Source organism: Echiichthys vipera, assembly GCF_963691815.1.
Source record: "Echiichthys vipera genome assembly, chromosome: 19".
Lineage (NCBI taxonomy): Eukaryota > Metazoa > Chordata > Actinopteri > Perciformes > Trachinidae > Echiichthys > Echiichthys vipera.
This window is the reverse complement of record NC_139844.1, coordinates 5,153,933-5,171,643: the sequence shown is the minus strand read 5'-3', so window position 1 is coordinate 5,171,643 and position 17,711 is coordinate 5,153,933. Positions and strand designations below refer to the sequence as shown.

General features: G+C 39.4%; 1 protein-coding gene across 1 annotated transcript; it reads right to left on the bottom strand.

The window, feature by feature from the left end:
- Positions 1 to 1,888: 1,888 nt before the first annotated feature.
- cpsf3 (cleavage and polyadenylation specific factor 3) lies at positions 1,889 to 17,009 on the bottom strand. The gene is made up of 18 exons (XM_083934325.1): positions 16,833 to 17,009; positions 13,626 to 13,689; positions 13,452 to 13,549; positions 13,202 to 13,330; positions 10,754 to 10,931; positions 10,286 to 10,375; positions 10,020 to 10,170; positions 9,191 to 9,366; positions 8,947 to 9,105; positions 6,622 to 6,768; positions 5,605 to 5,757; positions 5,416 to 5,524; positions 4,998 to 5,096; positions 4,175 to 4,269; positions 3,991 to 4,078; positions 3,664 to 3,730; positions 2,646 to 2,742; positions 1,889 to 2,123 (listed from the first exon to the last, which is right to left on the bottom strand). Exons 1-18 carry the CDS (start codon positions 16,901 to 16,903, stop codon positions 2,034 to 2,036), a joined length of 2,061 nt encoding a protein of 686 aa, XP_083790451.1. The 5' UTR covers positions 16,904 to 17,009; the 3' UTR covers positions 1,889 to 2,033.
- Positions 17,010 to 17,711: the final 702 nt, after the last annotated feature.

Genomic DNA, 17,711 nt, shown 5'->3' with positions numbered 1-17,711 from the left:
CTGCTGTGCTTTCCCAGTTAGCCAGATTCTCTATTCAGTTGTGTGTGATCACTTTACAGCCAAAGATGGTGTATTTGCATGAAGATGATGGTTCCGTGACCGTGTATGATCACTACTGTCGCTGCTTTCAGCTGTAAATCCTAAATAATTGATAATTGATTGAACAGTCATTTATGCCTTTAACCCAAGCTGAGAGCAGTAAACGTGCCTGGGACGAAGGAGAACCAAACCCGTGTTTAGAGCAGGAAACATGAGAAAAACATGTCTGTAGCTCATAATGTATGGGCTGTGCACTGCCTCTCTGCCTCTCTTATTAATATTTAATCATACCTTAATTTCCGGACTATAAGCCGCTACTTTTTTCCCTCGTTCTGGTCTCTGAGGCTTATACAACGGTGCGGCTTTTCTACGGCTTACGGTAACCAGGGGCGCGCACTACCGAGGATTCGCGAGACCGAGGCAGACATCTGGCGCCAGGTAACGAGAGCAAAACAAAGAGTAGGAGAGCTTCAGCGACAGTTTGTGTTCATGCAAACACCCTCAACATGGAAAACAAACGGAGAAGTGCATATGATGCTGCTTTTAAGTTAAAGGCAATCGATCTGGCTGTCAAAGAAGGAAATAGAGCTGCTGCACGTACCCTTGACGTCAATGAATGGTTGGTTATTTTGATAACGTAAACGGCCGCGGGACTGCACTTTTACTGCCGTGTTACAGGCGAGCACTTTGTATTACTTTGCACCGTTGTATTATTTGTACTCTGCACGAATGCTGTTCGCCATGTCAAAGATGTGAAAGTTTGATTGAATGATTAAAAGATTTATTGTTAATAAATGGGACGCTTTGCGTTCCCAAACAGTCATCTCTGTCCCGACAATCCCCTCCGTGGTAGCAGGAACCCCTATATACTACGGTAATTACACATCAAAACGCCTGCGGTTTATAGTCGGGTGCGGCTAATATATGGAGCAATCTGTATTTTCCCCTAAATTTAGCTGGTGAGGCTTATAGTCAGGTGCGCTTTATAGTCTGGAAATTACGGTAGTTAAAGCCTTGATTATTTCCCCCTGATCCCTTAAAGAACCGCTGTATGGCATTAAGAAAGAAATTCATAATCGTTTTCTGTCTTTTTCCATAAACATATGTGAAAAAATATATAAGTAAATATGTTTTCCTCTCTATATCTGGTCATATGATTCCTGCGACACCACCACAGGATGAATGTTCTGAAAGCACAGGTGGCTCTGATGAAAGCTTAATGTAAGGTTGTAAAATAGCTGAATGTACCTCACAGGGCTCTTACACAAGGATCAGGTGAGCGGGAAATACAAGAATAGGCCATAGTCTATATATACATATATATATATATAAAATATCATTTATTTCCTTCCCAAAACACCCCCCTTGTTATTTCTGATGATAAATAAAATTCAACAAGTTTCTCATGAAGAATTAAAGTAAATTAAACATAAATGACTTAGTAATGTATACCGGTATATAATTATTCCTCAAGTTGGCTCGTCCTGTCCCAGCTTTTTACAGGGTGTCTCAGACATGCTGATCATTTTATTTGTATACATATAAATATATATATTTATTTATATACATATATATATATATACATACATGCAGATAAATATATATATACACACACACCTGCAGAACTGCGGAAACACCCCCCCCCCCCCCAAATGTTCGCTCAAAGTTACGCCCTTGATTTTACCCATTTATTTCTTCAAAGGTATATATGTATTAAAACATTTATATTCAAGCTGAAAAATGGGATCAATTACATAATTGGCGGATAACTGATGATGAAATATTCTGTCCCAGTTGAGGAAAAATAAGAAAACGGAAGTGCTTCTTTAAATCTCAGTGAACAAAAGGATTAAAAAAACGACGACGAGGTCCCTTTTATTTTTATTTTCAGGTTGGTTTTACAGAAAAGTACAAAAACAGCTGAGGGTCGTTGATTCCTTTGGAATCAGGTTTCAAAGAGTTTGTCTTTGTTAAAATATCAAACATCATCACACTCAGAAGGCGGGGCTTAGGGCGTCGTGGAGCCGGTGCACGGCGACCTCAACCATCTCCCTCAGAGTCTCGTCCTCCGCGCACGCCACCGACTGCAGACAGAGGTCAAAGGTCAGCACGGGTAAAAGCATCATCTCAGTTAGTACCTTCAGCTCTATGGAGTCACACGAGTGCCACAAAAAATCAATCAATCAAGAAATATAAGGAAATAAATGTGGAAATATAAAGACAAATGACAAAAAGTAAAAAGAATTTTTCATTTGTTCATTCTCTTATTCTTTCTTTACACGTAAAGCGAATGTATAAATACATAACATAAAAGCACATTTTTTGTCCTTATATTTCCAAACTTTAAAATTACTGTACTTTATTTATTACCCTTTTATATTTACTTATTTTATTCACTTAATTTCCACCCTTCTAATTTAGTTTTTTATGATTTTATTTCCCTTCCCTTTTCTCTTTATTAACTTATTCATTCTTAACAGTTGCACATTTGTTTATTCTTTTTCTCATTATTTTACAGATTTATGAGACTCAGATGACTCCATAAGCTACTAACAACATCCTTTAAACGTCTCGTGTTTCTGTCCCTGAGAGGCCACCGTACTCACTCGGGTTTCTGGGTCGATGGTGGCCGTGACTCCGTCCACCGTCACGCTCAAGTCTTTACCGTCTCGGAAGTTCACGCAGCTGTCCCCAAACATGTCGCTGCGACAGACAAACAGTGCAGGTCTTTATAGTTTATTCTCACTTTTACTGGTTTTCAATATGTGTCATACTCGTTTTTACGGCTTTGGAATCTTAAATTACTTTTTTCCTTTCTTTTTACAGCTTTAAGCATCGCTCTCTTCAAACACACCGGACTTCATCAATGAAAACACTGATTTAACTTCCCAGAACACAAGAAGCTCCTGTAACGTCACCGCTGACCAACGACACATTCAGGGTTCCTGCACCTTTTCAGTCAAACTCAAGCTCTTTTCCAGCACCTTCCAGCTGTGGTAAACTCCATATTTGTATCGAGTATTCAGTAAACTTATTATGTCACTTGTTCATCACATTCAATGGGATGTTATTGTCCTATAAACAACCAAACATGATGTTTGGAGAATGAAAGTGAAAGGAAACCACCTCCACAGAAATATAATCACCAACTGTTCTGATCATCTGTTCATCAGCAAAAGGGATTTTTCATGAAAAAATGTCACAAAATTATATTTTCACTCTCAAATATGCAGATCTGCTTTTCTCTGTTATATCAGATATGACATCACCATATAACAACATTCACAGCACTTTATTCAGAATCAAAGCACTTCTCAAACGTTGGAAACACCACACTAAAATTCAAGTGTTTTCAAGGATTTCCAGCAGCCTTAGGAGCCCTGAATGTTTCTCATCTTTTGTGCAGATGGAGTCGCCCTTTAAAGGGTTAAGAACTAACGAAAGTGAAGAAATGCACACGTCACACGTTACAGCAGCAGCTCCTGTGTTCTGTGGGGTAAAAGCGCTGTTTTTGTGAATGGATTCTGGTGTGTTTGCAGAGAGCCGAGACGACAGAAAGGTTAATCTGTGTTTAGAAATATTCGAATAAAAAAGAGGCAGAGCAAAACAAAGAAAGAAACTTACTGCAGCATGAGCTCCAGTCTCTCCACAAACAGCTCCATGTCGAACTCTTCTTTCTTCCCTTCAGGAACTGAACAAACATCAGAGTTTAGTGTTCAAAAGCCTCGCGTGGTTTGTTCACAGCGTTACTGTGGTATAAGACATATTTGTACACAGCACAGACTCTTATTACTGCACTTCTTAATCACATTTAGTTAGATGTTTCTGCGCTAAAAACAACCAAAATTATGTTTCGTGTCAGCTTTCTACAGAAAAGTGACAAAACACTTTTCAAGCCGCGAAAAGTGTTTTCAGGATTCCCAGCCCCGTCAGAGCCCTGCGTTTACTGACATTTCTGGGCACTCGGGTTGGACTGGACCTCCAGGACCACCGTAGTGACGGCGTCGGCGTACATGTCGTTGAGCGGGTTGGCGACCCACTGAGGACGAAGAATGAAAGATGTTAAAAAACTGTTTTCTGTGTTGACGGCTTGAAAACAAGTTCAGTTCATACTGAAAGCGTCTGCGCGTCTCACCTCCAGCAGCACCATCCCGGCATCGTGAACCAGCGTGATGCTCTTAAAGATCCTGACAGTGATCTTCTCCGCCCCCTCCACCTGCTCCACGTCTCCTGACAACCACACAGAAGAAGACTGTAAACACTGATCAACATTTAATATCCGAGTTAACGCAGTTTCACATTCTGAGCCTTTCTATGCAGACGACACGAAACTAATTTACAAACTTTTTATTCACATAACAATAAACACCAAAGTCCTGCATTCACAAACAATCCCCACAAAATAAAGTATTATCACTAAAATGTCCTTTAGTATGGAATAAAAAATTGCACTTTTAATGGGAAATCATTAGGCAGCTCTCTCTATAATGATGACAATAATAATAATAATAATACTCTAAAAATCCGTAAGAAATTTTAACCTGTTTTTAATTGAAAAAATAAATAAATATATATATATATATGCAAATACATATATGCATGCATATATATGTATATGCACATACATACATATATGTATATATATATATAAATATATGCACATATATATGTATATATATATATATATATGCACATATATATATATATATATATACATATATATATATGTGTATATATATATATATATATATGTGCACATATATACATATATATAATATGTCATAATAATACAAATTTAAATACTAATAAGTAAAAAAAAATCACATTAATAATAATCATATTACTAATATAATACCTATAATATTAATTTTAAAAAATGCATATTCACATTAATAATAACAATAGTAATCATATTAATAAAAGTAATCATATTAATAATAACAACGACAATGACCCACCTGCGAGGCTGCGTAGTTGGCTGACCAGCAGGGAGATGGGGCCGGTGTACGGGATCGCCTGAGTCTGTGTCACTGTGCTCATACACAGATCTGTGTAGTCTGAACAAACACAATAACAAACAAAGTCACCATTTTCAGAACATTTCTACTGTTCAGAAGTGACCACACACACACACACACACACACACACACACACACACACACACACACACACACACACACACACACACACACACACACACACACACACACACACACACACACACACACACACACACACACACACACACACACACACACACACACACACACACACACACACACACACACACACACACACACACACACACACACACACACACACACACACACACACACACACACACACACACACACACACACACACACAGTTACTGACTGGAGAGGTCGGAGGGCGTCATGATGTGATAGTTAAAGTTTCTTTTGACGAGGATCCCGGAGACCCTCTGACCCTGAACACACTTCCTGTCAGTCAGCGAGCCCATCACCTGCAGCAGAGCATGCTGGGAGTTAACGTTAACCTGATGAACTCATCTGACCTGAGAGCTTCAACGACTTCCGGACGAACCTTCGCCAGTTTCTCTCCTCTGAAGTTGAGCGTGACTGCTTCCGTGTTTCTGGGGTTGTGGACTTCGATGTCCACCTCGTCGTTGTCTTCGTACTCGCGGATCAGAGCCGCCTTCAGACGGGCCATCTCGTTCTGCTCACCGTGGACCAGAATCTGGGGACGTGGAGACATTATCTCAGATATGGCAGATCATAAATTGTCTCATTTTATTGAGAACTTGAAGGCAAAAGGAACACGACGTGGATCCGAACGTGGAGCGGCGTCCAGGTGACCTAAATACTGTACCTCAGGTTTTTAGACAGAAAAGAATAACTTTATTTGTATAGCACCTTTAAAAACGGCAGCTTACAAAGTGCTTCCACAGCGCAAATCAAAATATAAACAAAACAAATAACAATAATAATAATAGTGAAATCCAGTGGGGTACAGCATAACCATGTTTACACATCTCTGTATAGAAAGAAGGGGCATCGTTAATGGACAAAGGAAATTGATATTAGCTGAAGGCGCTTTCTAAGAAAGATCCAAAGATTAAACAATAAAAAGACGATAGAAGACGATAAAAAAAGACGCCAAAAAAGAAGACGATAAAAAACAACAAAGAGATGACAAAAAGAAAACAAAACGACAACAAAGACGATAAAAAACAACAAAAAGATGACAAAAAGAAAACAAAAAGACAACAAAGACGATAAAAAACAACAAAAAGATGACAAAAAGACAACAAAAAGACAACAAAGACGATAAAAAACAACAAAAAGATGACAAAAAGACAACAAAAAGACAACAAAGACGATAAAAAACAACAAAAAGATGACAAAAAGACAACAAAAAGACAACAAAGACGATAAAAAACAACAAAAAGATGACAAAAAGACAACAAAAAGACAACAAAGACGATAAAAAACAACAAAAAGATGAGGTTTAAAAGAGGAAACTGATTGGAAAGACGTAATATTGATCGTTTTAACGACAGACTTTATTATCGTAATGAAAGGTGTGTGTTGCCGCGGTTACCACGTGAGGCGGTTTGAGCGCTCTGATAAACTCGCTGGTCTGCTGGTAGTCCGTGTGAGCGGAGAAGGAGATGTAGTCCACGGACATCTTCAGAGGGAGTTTCTGACCCGACATGGTGGCAATCTCATCAGGCTCCGTCATGATGTGCTGAAACAAACGCCTTTATTCATTTAAGAGTCCCATTTACGACACAAGTGCAACCCAAATGATTTTAAACCTGAAATATGAAAAAAATAATACTATATATAAGACTGAGCTGATTTACTGAGTTACTTCAAACCACCAATCATTAACTGCACGTTCTTGATAAAGTTCCTTTAAATGCGTTTTTTTAACTGCGACCAAGGAATGTGCTGAAAGAACATTTAAACAAATTTAAATATTATTTACTTATTATAAACAATCTCTGACAGCTCTCTCTTTGTGTTACTGATCACTCTGGTCCATGAATCAATAAAACACATAATAATAATTATTATGGGCCATTAATTGTACCAGAAATTCTATTTTTAAATGTAGGCATTAATTGATCAAATTTGAAAAAAGGTTTGAATTTGCTTCTGCATTATTATTTGTCATAGTAATGCCTTTTTCATTGAAGAAAATATTCAGCTTTAACTATATTCATTTTTGCATTTCTGTTTATTTCTTTTCCATTATACGTCACTAAATACATCATTGAGTAAATAATATAGCAAAAATAATATAAAAATAAATGTATGCAGAAATTAATTTATAAAATGTGACATACAATGATGTTTTATTTTCCTTATTTTTTTATTACACATTTGTAATGTATTTATTTCTACTTTAAAAGTGCTAACAATAATATGTAGTAATAATGTATAATAAATGTAGCCATTTATATTCTATGGTTTATTAATTCATTTAATTTGTAATATCATTTATTTGACTCATCATTTCTATAACAGATTGATTCATTTAAATGTCTGTATATATATTTCTGTATTATATTCCCCCTGTATCACCCATCTAGATCTCTGCGCTCTGAGAATGCAGGGCTACTCGTCGTTCCTAGAGTCTCCAAAAGTAGAATGGGAGGCAGAGCCTTCAGCTACCAAGCTCCTCTCCTGTGGAACCAACTCCCAAATGTTATTCGGGAGGCAGACACTGTCCCCTTATTTAAGAGTAAACTTAAAACTTTCCTTTTTGATAAAGCTTACAGCTAGGGCTTACGATGAGACTTTATTCTGCTTAATTATGCTGCTATAGGCCTAGTCTGCCGGGGGATAATACTTTTCCTGATACTCTGAGCTTCTCTCCTCTCTGTCTGAATCATTCATGTCCCATCAATGCATGTTACTGATTCAGCTTCTTCCCCGGAGCTGTTTGTGCTTTGTCGTCTCGCAGGTCTCTGCTGATCGTGGTGGTGCTTGCTGCCGTGGTCCTACATGACGCTTCCTGCTGCTATTGTCACTGTTACTCATATATACTATCACTAGTTTAATAAACTATAAAATTTGTAGCTGTATTGTAGCTGCTATTGCCACTACTCATCATTGATCATGTTTGCCACCATAATTATTATCATTTTCATATTCTGTCACCTTAGCTGTGCTTGTTTCTACTATTCTGTTGTATTAACTGCCTTAACATATACGTCATATTCACATTACTATAAATATTATAGTTACTGTTAGGCTTTGCTTGCATCTCTGGAAGTGTGTCTGTCTGTCTCTCCCTGTCCATCTGTGTGTCTTTTCTCTCTTTCTCTCTCCTTTTCTTCCTCCCCAACCGGTGCAGACAGATGTCCGTTCCTCCACAGAGCTGGGTCTGTCTGACGTTCCTGCCTGTTATAGGGAAGGTTTTCGTTGCCACTGTACTCTACAGAGGAATTGTTGGGTCTATGTAAATCATAAATAAGTCATTGAGTGTGGTCTTTACCTACTCTGTAAAGTGTCCTGAGATAACTTTTGTTATGATTTGACACTATAAATAAAATTGAATTGAATTGAATTGAATTGTATCATTTGCTTTTTGCCTAAAAACTTTATTTAATGAACATTAAATTAAACGACAGGATAAAAGTTAACAAATATAAATATCAGATTATTTATTATAAATAATCTTTGTGATACTGATCACTCTGGTCCCTGAATCAATGAAACACAAAATAATAATAAAAAAATTATCAAATGGAGCGTTTGGAGCAGTTTTGCCGGTTTGATAAATCCTCACGTTGTGGGTCGTATCTTCACTAATTCTAAGCGTCAGTTAAATTAATATAATATCGTAAATATTAACACGAGGAACACAAAAACCTGCGCTGGGTTGATTTCAGCCGACGCCTCTACATGGACCCACCTTGGCGAGCGTCCCCTCCACGCAGTACCCAGCGATGATGACGCCGTTCCTCTTGTCCGTGCACCAGCTCTCAAACAGCTCTCTGGACAGGCCGCTCTGCATCATGCCGGGGGACGCCATGACCACACTGGGGCCGATGTCGTCGAAGTGGTCCATGCTCTGGAACAACCAGACAAAGTGCTCGTTATAACCCCGCTCCGGGATCGAACCTGCGACACACCGTGCGAGTCGCCCCCACGCCGACCTTCAGGTTGCTGATGTGCTTGAAGACGAACGGGTTGTTGATGTTGATGGCCTTGCGGATCTTGTCGTTCATGGCGTTGATGTAGGTCTGGTACACGGCCATGCACTTCCTGGCCAGAGAAGAGGCGTAGTAGATGGGGATGTCGTGGAGCTCCGGGTGGTTCTGCCAGTACTCGTCTGTGCACACACACACACACACACGCGCGCACACACACACGCGCATGAAGATAATCTTATGTGAGATTTAAAGTTTATTCTTTTACTTAAAAATAAAACAAGGTCCATTTAGGAGCTTTTCTTCCTGAGAACTTTAATAATATAAATATAGATAAATAAATTAAAAAGCCATTAATTGTACCAGCAATTATATTAATAAATGAAGGCATTCATTGATAAAATGAAATGTTTTAATTTGCTTCTTCATTATTATTTTTAATAATTAATATTGCCTTTCTCCTTTAAGAAACTATTAATCTTTAAAGGTTGAATATGTAGAATCTTCATTAAAAGCTATATTCTTTTTAAAATAACGCGCCCACGGGGGGGGGGGGGGCATAATAAATGATGTAGTATTATTCATTTAGAAATGATGGCGCATTTATTTTTTGTCTTTATTTCTGTATTATTTTGTTTAAAATAAAAAACTGATAAGCCATTAAATGTGCCAACAATAATACTTAGTAATAATTATTAATACATATTATTATTAAAATTACTAATGATAAATGTAGCCATTCATTTTCTTTTATTGATTCATTTAAATGTCTGTATTATACTCACTCTCTATATCATTTTATTTCTGCCTAAAAACTAAGTGTCCGAGGTCTCACCCAGGATGAGCAGCAGCTCCTGGGCTCGCCCCAGAGCGAACACGGGGATCAGGCAGCGGCCCTCCCGGTTCACGATGTCGTGGACCGTGTTACAGAACCGGGCCTCCCGCTCCTCGCGCTTCTCGTGAATGTGAGTCCCGTAGGTGGACTCCTGATGGACAGACACAGAATTTTAATAATAATCATAATAATAATAATAATAATAAAATTGAAATATAGTCTTTAGATAAAGCTGAACTCAAACAAATGTGTGCAGCCTCGCTCACAGTGATCAGGATGTCTGGTTTGACGCTCGGGATCTCTGCTGCCATCAGGTGTCTGTCCTCCTGACGAGAGAAATCTCCTGTGTACAACAGCTGCACACACACACACGCAGGCACACAACGCACGCACGCACACACACGCACACGCACGCACACACACACACACACACACACACACACACACACACACACACACACACACACACACACACACACACACACACACACACACACACACACACACACACACACACACACACACACACACACACACACACACACACACACACACACACACACACACACACACACACACACACACACACACACACACACACACACACACACACACACACACACACACACACACACACACACACACACACACACACACACACACACACACACACACACAGAGATGAGACTATAAACAACAACTATGATCCGGTGAGTGTGTCGGTTCCAACGGACCTTGACTCCGGCGATCTCGATCATGAACATGGCGGCTCCAAGGACGTGGCCGGCGTGGTAACACCAGAACTTGATGCCGGCGACCTCCTTCACCTCATGGAAGTTGATGGTCTCGATCTTCTCCATGCTCTCCTCCAGGTCCGTCTCCGTGTACAGCATGTCGTCTGCTGAGATATTACTGCAACATACACCGCAGGACGCCGTCACCACACTGAAATACTCCTTTACATCCGAGATCCCACAGCAAAAGCCGGGTCTGTACGGCCGAGGAAGACCCGCTCTACCTCTGAGCCCCAGCCGCCCCACGTACTCTCACCCGACTATGACCGAGTCCTAACTGACTTTGACGTAGTGCTACTGGAGGGCCTCATTTCTAAAGGTGGCGTACGCACAGAAGAGGGCGCACTTCTAAGCAAACTTTGGGATTAATAAACAGCCTTGACATGAGTGTGCGTTCCTCCGAGCACCACACTGACCCAGGCGTACGCAAAGACACGGGAGAAACGGCGACACCGATGGCAGAAGGATGAAACACGAGAAACAGTGAAACTGAGACCTTTGTGTAAAACAAATCCAAATATTCCCTCATTAATCATATGAAGAATTCACAAAAGTCGTTCTGAAAATGAAAACACAAACAGCTGTTGGATGGTTTCTCTCTGCAGAGGAAAAAAACAACAATAAGATGAAAACCCTCTTAACTCATGAATATGTTCTGTGATTATTAAACAATACCTGCATGTTATGGAGTTTATTTTCATAAATAATGCGGCGAACAGCACACTGAAGCTGTTATTGATGCCTCTGTCTGCAGTTAGGAGCGCAGTTTACATGCGGTTATATATATCACACCGCTTAATACAGTCTTTATTTGAATTGCTTTAGTTCGTTTTATTTTTGTTTTTTAAAATTAGATTACCTCTCCAGGAACCATCACCTTATTGAGGTGGAGAGGTTTGTGTGTCCCTGTGAACCTGAGGGCTGTGCTGTCTGGAGCCTAGTGCTCCTGGTCTCCCATGGCAGAGTGGTCTCCGGCGAGGGGCCGCACTAAGAATGGTTCACAAAGACTCAATGGACAAACGACGAAGAGGAAGAGAGACCCAGCCCGGGGGCCCCTGTCCTGAGCCAGGCCCAGACGGCGAGTGCCTGGTGGCCGGGTTTGCCACGGAGCCCGGCCGGGCACAGCCCGAAAAAGTGACGTGGCACCTCCCTCCTCTCCATCCTGTGGGCCCACCAGGAACTGCTGGGTTCAGGTGCGCTGCTGCACGGGTGGCAGTGAAGGTGAGGGGCCTCGACGAACCAGACACGGGCAGCAGAGGCTGGCTCTGAGGACGTGGAATGTCACCTCTCTGTCGGGGAAGGAGCCGGAGCTTGTGCAAGGACAGGGGTTGGGCCCTATTCTTCTCTGGAGTTTCCCAGGTTGTGAAGCGCCGCGGTGTTGGAGTTCACCCTGGTGGACGAGAGGGTGGCCTCCTTACGCCTGCGGGTGGTGGTGGGGAACTCTGACTGTTGTTTGTGCAGATGCATCAAACAGCAGTTCGGTATTCGGCCTTCTTGGAGACCCTGAATGGAGTCCTGCATGGGGCTCTCAGCAGGAAACCGGTGGATTGCTTACTCCAGCTAGGGAATGAGTCCTTACCCCAAGTGAAGGAGTTCAAGTACCTCGGGATCATGTTCCCGAGTGAGGGGACGATGGAGCGTGAGTTTGGCCGGAGAATCGGAGCAGCGGGGGCGGTGCTGCAGTCGCTCTACTGCACCGTTGTGACGAAAAGAGAGCTGAGGAAGACAAAGCTCTGGATCTACCGGTCAGTCCTGGTTCCTACCCTCACCTGTGGTCATGAAAGTTGGGTCAGGACCCAAAGAACCAGGTCGCGGGTACAAGTGGCCGAAATGTGTGTTCTCAGGAGGGGGTCTGGAGTCTCCCTTAGAGAAAGGGGGAGAAGTTCAGCATCCGTGAGGAACTCGGAGTAGAGCCGCTGCTCCTTTGCGTTGAAAGGAGCCAGTTGAGGTGGTTCAGGATCATCTAGTAAGGATGCCCCCTGGGCATTTCATTTCCTCCACGGTCCGACCTGCTGACGCTGCATTAACTTTGTCTGCACCATGTCTCCACTTTTCCCCCTCCAAACAACAAGTTTCTCCTTTTTTCCACCTCTCCAACAACTTCACAGTGGTTATGTCTTTTTGTTTTCCTCTCTCTTTGTCATGATGTCGTATGAATGAATATTCATTTGGGGCGTTTCATTGACTATTTATTGGTATCTATGGGCGTGACAAGGAGCTGCAGGAGCTGCTCCACATTTAGAGTTGATTGGGATTCATGAAGGAACAGGGCGTAGGACGTGCGTGCGCTCTTTTATAAAAAACATTTATAAATGTTTTGTCTGTACGCCACCTTTGACATGAATCCTACACACAGTTTCATAAATGAGGCCCCTGAAGTTGACCTACCTGACTTTGACATAGTCGGACAGCAGCCAGCGGTAGATGGCCTTGGTGGCGTGAGTCATGAAGGTGCGTCCTTTGAAACTGGTCTTCTGCAGGAACCATGGAAGAGCTCCACAGTGATCCAGGTGGAAGCTGAGAGGGAGGAGAGGACAACGTGTCCGTTACATTTAGCAGAATTTAGTCTCATCTCCCCTCGCCATATTGCCAGACTTGTTCCCTGGTTGCCGCGTTGATGAATGATTACTGAACTCACTGGCTGATGAGCAGCAGGTCGATCTCAGCCGGGTCGATCAGGTCGATGTAGGGCAGAGCGTCCATTCCCTCCAGACCAGGGTGGATCCCACAGTCCAGCTAAAACACAACACACACGTCTTTACAGCGGGACTCAGACAGATGGTAGAGTTTACAGTGATGTGAGGAAACATACCATAATCTTTCGTCCCTTGAACTCCAGGATGATGCATGATCGCCCCACTTCCTGTCCTGCTCCTCTGGATACGAACACAGAAACCTCATCACTTTCCTGTCTCACTAACGCCCTGGTGTTTTAGATTATCGCCTTACGGTAAAGTAACGTCACATTAAGTGACAGATGTGCTGCCAGGGTGCTTTTCTAACTCCGTTTTAATAACTAACAAGAACATGCAAAATATGAGTTGGATCAATTTACTACCAATTAAATGATCAATTTTGATTTTACAGAATTCACTGAGAAGATTTCAAATAATCATCAAATGAAAATTGAAGGAAGATATAAGCAGTTAATTATATATATAAAAAAAGCCTTAAATAAATGCTGTTTGCTACATTTGGTCTCTGAGGATCAAAAAGAGACTATTTATGAACGGAGTTTGGTCTGAGAGCAGGAGACTACTGAGGATCAAAGAGGACTGAAGTCTCCATAAATATGCTGAAATAAGTCAATAAACGAATGAATAAATCTATAAATAAAAAATCAATCAATCAATGTTTTACATTCATTTCTACATTTATGTTCACCTACATTTATTTATTCATGTACTCCTGTGTGTTAGAGAGATAAGAAGTCCCATTTATTCATGCATTTATTTATTTATTTCAGTATTTATTTATTTAGTCCTGTATTTGTTTCTTTAGTCCTGTATTTGTTTATTTAGTCCTGTATTTGTTTATTTAGTCCTGTATTTGTTTATTTAGTCCTGTATTTGTTTCTTTAGTCCTGTATTTATTTATTTAGTCCTGTATTTGTTTATTTAGTCCTGTATTTGTTTATTTAGTCCTGTATTTGTTTATTTAGTCCTGTATTTATTTATTTAGTCCTGTATTTGTTTATTTAGTCCTGTATTTGTTTATTTAGTCCTGTATTTGTTTATTTAGTCCTGTATTTGTTTATTTAGTCCTGTATTTATTTATTTAGTCCTGTATTTGTTTATTTAGTCCTGTATTTGTTTATTTAGTCCTGTATTTGTTTATTTAGTCCTGTATTTGTTTATTTAGTCCTGTATTTGTTTATTTAGTCCTGTATTTGTTTATTTAGTCCTGTATTTGTTTATTTAGTCCTGTATTTGTTTATTTAGTCCTGTATTTGTTTATTTAGTCCTGTATTTGTTTATTTAATCCTGTATTTGTTTATTTAGTCCTGTATTTGTTTATTTAGTCCTGTATTTGTTTATTTAGTCCTGTATTTGTTTATTTAGTCCTGTATTTGTTTCTTTAGTCCTGTATTTGTTTATTTAGTCCTGTATTTGTTTATTTAGTCCTGTATTTATTTATTTAGTCCTGTATTTGTTTATTTAGTCCTGTATTTATTTATTATACATGTATTTATTTATTCATGTATTCATTTATTTCAGCATTTATTTATTCATTACTGTATTTATTTATACATGAACTCATGTATTTCAGAATGTATTTATTCATCCCTGTATTTATTCATTCCTGTATTTATTTATACAAATAGTTATGTACTTCAGAATGTATTTTTTCATTCCTCTATTTATTTATTCATACATTTATTTATTTACTTCAGAATGTATTTTTTCATTCCTGTATTTATTTATTTATACATTTATTTATGTACTTCAGAATGTATTTATTTATTCCTGTATTTATTCATCCCTGTATTTATTTAGTCCTGTATTTATTTATTTATGCATTTCTTTATGTAGTCTTGTTTATTTATACATACATTCTTTTATTCCTGCATCATGTGTGTATTTATTGAGACTGAAGTCATGTTGAGTCCTCAACAGCACACACAGAGGAAAGCACCTTTTGTCACATTGGATCTGAATAAACAGCTGCCTCCAAGGAGTCTTAAAAAACTTAAAGGTTGAATGTGTAAAATCTTTATTAAAAGCTAAATATTTAAAAAAGACATAATGCACCCACGGGACGTTTTGCGTGCTACAGAATCAAAGTATTGCTTTTCCATAAAGAAATATATTTAGTCTGAATTAATATTTTTAAAATGCAGCAGCCAATAACAGTGATCAGATCAGATATAGTCTGTTTAAACTCACAGTGATCAGATCAGATATAGTCTGTTTAAACTCACAGTGATCAGATCAGATATAGTCGGTTTAAACTCACAGTCGCAGATATAGTCGGTTTAAACTCACAGTGATCAGATCAGATATAGTCTGTTTAAACTCACAGTGATCAGATCAGATATAGTCGGTTTAAACTCACAGTGATCAGATCAGATATAGTCTGTTTAAACTCACAGTGATCAGATCAGATATAGTCGGTTTAAACTCACAGTGGTCGGATCAGATATAGTCAGTTTAAACTCACAGTGATCAGATCAGATATAGTCTGTTTAAACTCACAGTGATCAGATCAGATATAGTCTGTTTAAACTCACAGTGATCAGATCAGATATAGTCTGTTTAAACTCACAGTGATCAGATCAGATATAGTCGGTTTAAACTCACAGTGATCAGATCAGATATAGTCTGTTTAAACTCACAGTGGTCGGATCAGATATAGTCGGTTTAAACTCACAGTCGCAGATATAGTCAGTTTAAACTCACAGTGATCAGATCAGATATAGTCTGTTTAAACTCACAGTGATCAGATCAGATATAGTCGGTTTAAACTCACAGTTGTCAGATCAGATATAGTCTGTTTAAACTCACAGTGATCAGATCAGATATAGTCTGTTTAAACTCACAGTGATCAGATCAGATATAGTCGGTTTAAACTCACAGTGGTCGGATATAGTCGGTTTAAACTCACAGTGGTCGGATATAGTCGGTTTAAACTCACAGTGGTCGGATCAGATATAGTCAGTTTAAACTCACAGTGGTCGGATCAGATATAGTCGGTTTAAACTCACAGTGGTCGGATCAGATATAGTCAGTTTAAACTCACAGTGGTCGGATCAGATATAGTCGGTTTAAACTCACAGTGGTCGGATCAGATATAGTCGGTTTAAACTCACAGTGGTCGGATCAGATATAGTCGGTTTAAACTCACAGTGGTCGGATCAGATATAGTCGGTTTAAACTCACAGTGGTCGGATCAGATATAGTCGGTTTAAACTCACAGTGGTCGGATCAGATATAGTCGGTTTAAACTCACAGTGGTCGGATCAGATATAGTCGGTTTAAACTCACAGTGGTCGGATCAGATATAGTCGGTTTAAACTCACAGTGGTCGGATCAGCAGTTGGTCACTCTCCTCCGCAGGCACGGTCGCGTCTGATTTACGTTTCGCCGCCATGTTTATTTGAATTCAGCAGATTAATCTTCTCAAAATCACATCAATTCATAATAATTCTTCCACTTCTTTCGCAGCTACGCGCGGACACACAAGTCTGCTTACGGCGTCACTTCCGGCCCTTACTGAAAACGTTCCGTGTAGCACAGCCGTCTGTAACTCGGTTCCGCCTTTAGAAGTTTATTTTGTTGTTCCCAAATCTGTGTCCGATGAGACCAGGGACATAATAATACTAATAACTTAAAGCAATATCAATCATTTAAAACATATAAGCATAAACGTGTGTACAGTTTCATTTTCTATTTCATATTTTAAATCACTTCTTACTGAGTGTCTTTTGATAGTATTACATACAGAGTATTTGTGTATTTTTTATAGGTGTATACCTTTTGCCATTTTGCTTGCAATGATTGATTTTGATGCAAGCCTATATTAATAAACAAGTGAAATGCAGAAAAATTAAAAAAAAACAACCTCTTTAGGTGTCCCATTATTAAAGTGTAACAGAAAATCCTTTTGTATTACTTTTGTACTTTTGTCTGATTAATTCTTCTCTTTTAAAGACCTCACCTTGAAAAGAATCCAAAAGAAGGCTGGATGGTTTAAAAAGCAGCAGACAAGAATATGGTGAAAAATGTAAAGAAACGAAAAATAAAAAGGGAAGAAAGAAATGAAAAATGTGTACATCTTTGTCTATAAAATCAGACGGTTCATTAAAAGAGCACATGACACACAGCGTGAGCTAAAGGAGTGATTTCAGATGTTTTAATGACAAATAAACAATAAAACCAAAGTGGACTTTCATATTTAA

Excerpts from the sequence above, each read along its gene's own strand:
- cpsf3 (XM_083934325.1), bottom strand. The coding sequence starts at position 16,903 with ATGGCGGCGAAACGTAAATCAGACGCGACCGTGCCTGCGGAGGAGAGT. Across the intron at positions 6,769-8,946 it reads TGGAGGGGACGCTCGCCAAG|CACATCATGACGGAGCCTGA; the intron begins GTGGGTCCATGT and ends CGTTTGTTTCAG. Across the intron at positions 4,270-4,997 it reads CCAACTACGCAGCCTCGCAG|GAGACGTGGAGCAGGTGGAG; the intron begins GTGGGTCATTGT and ends TGTGGTTGTCAG.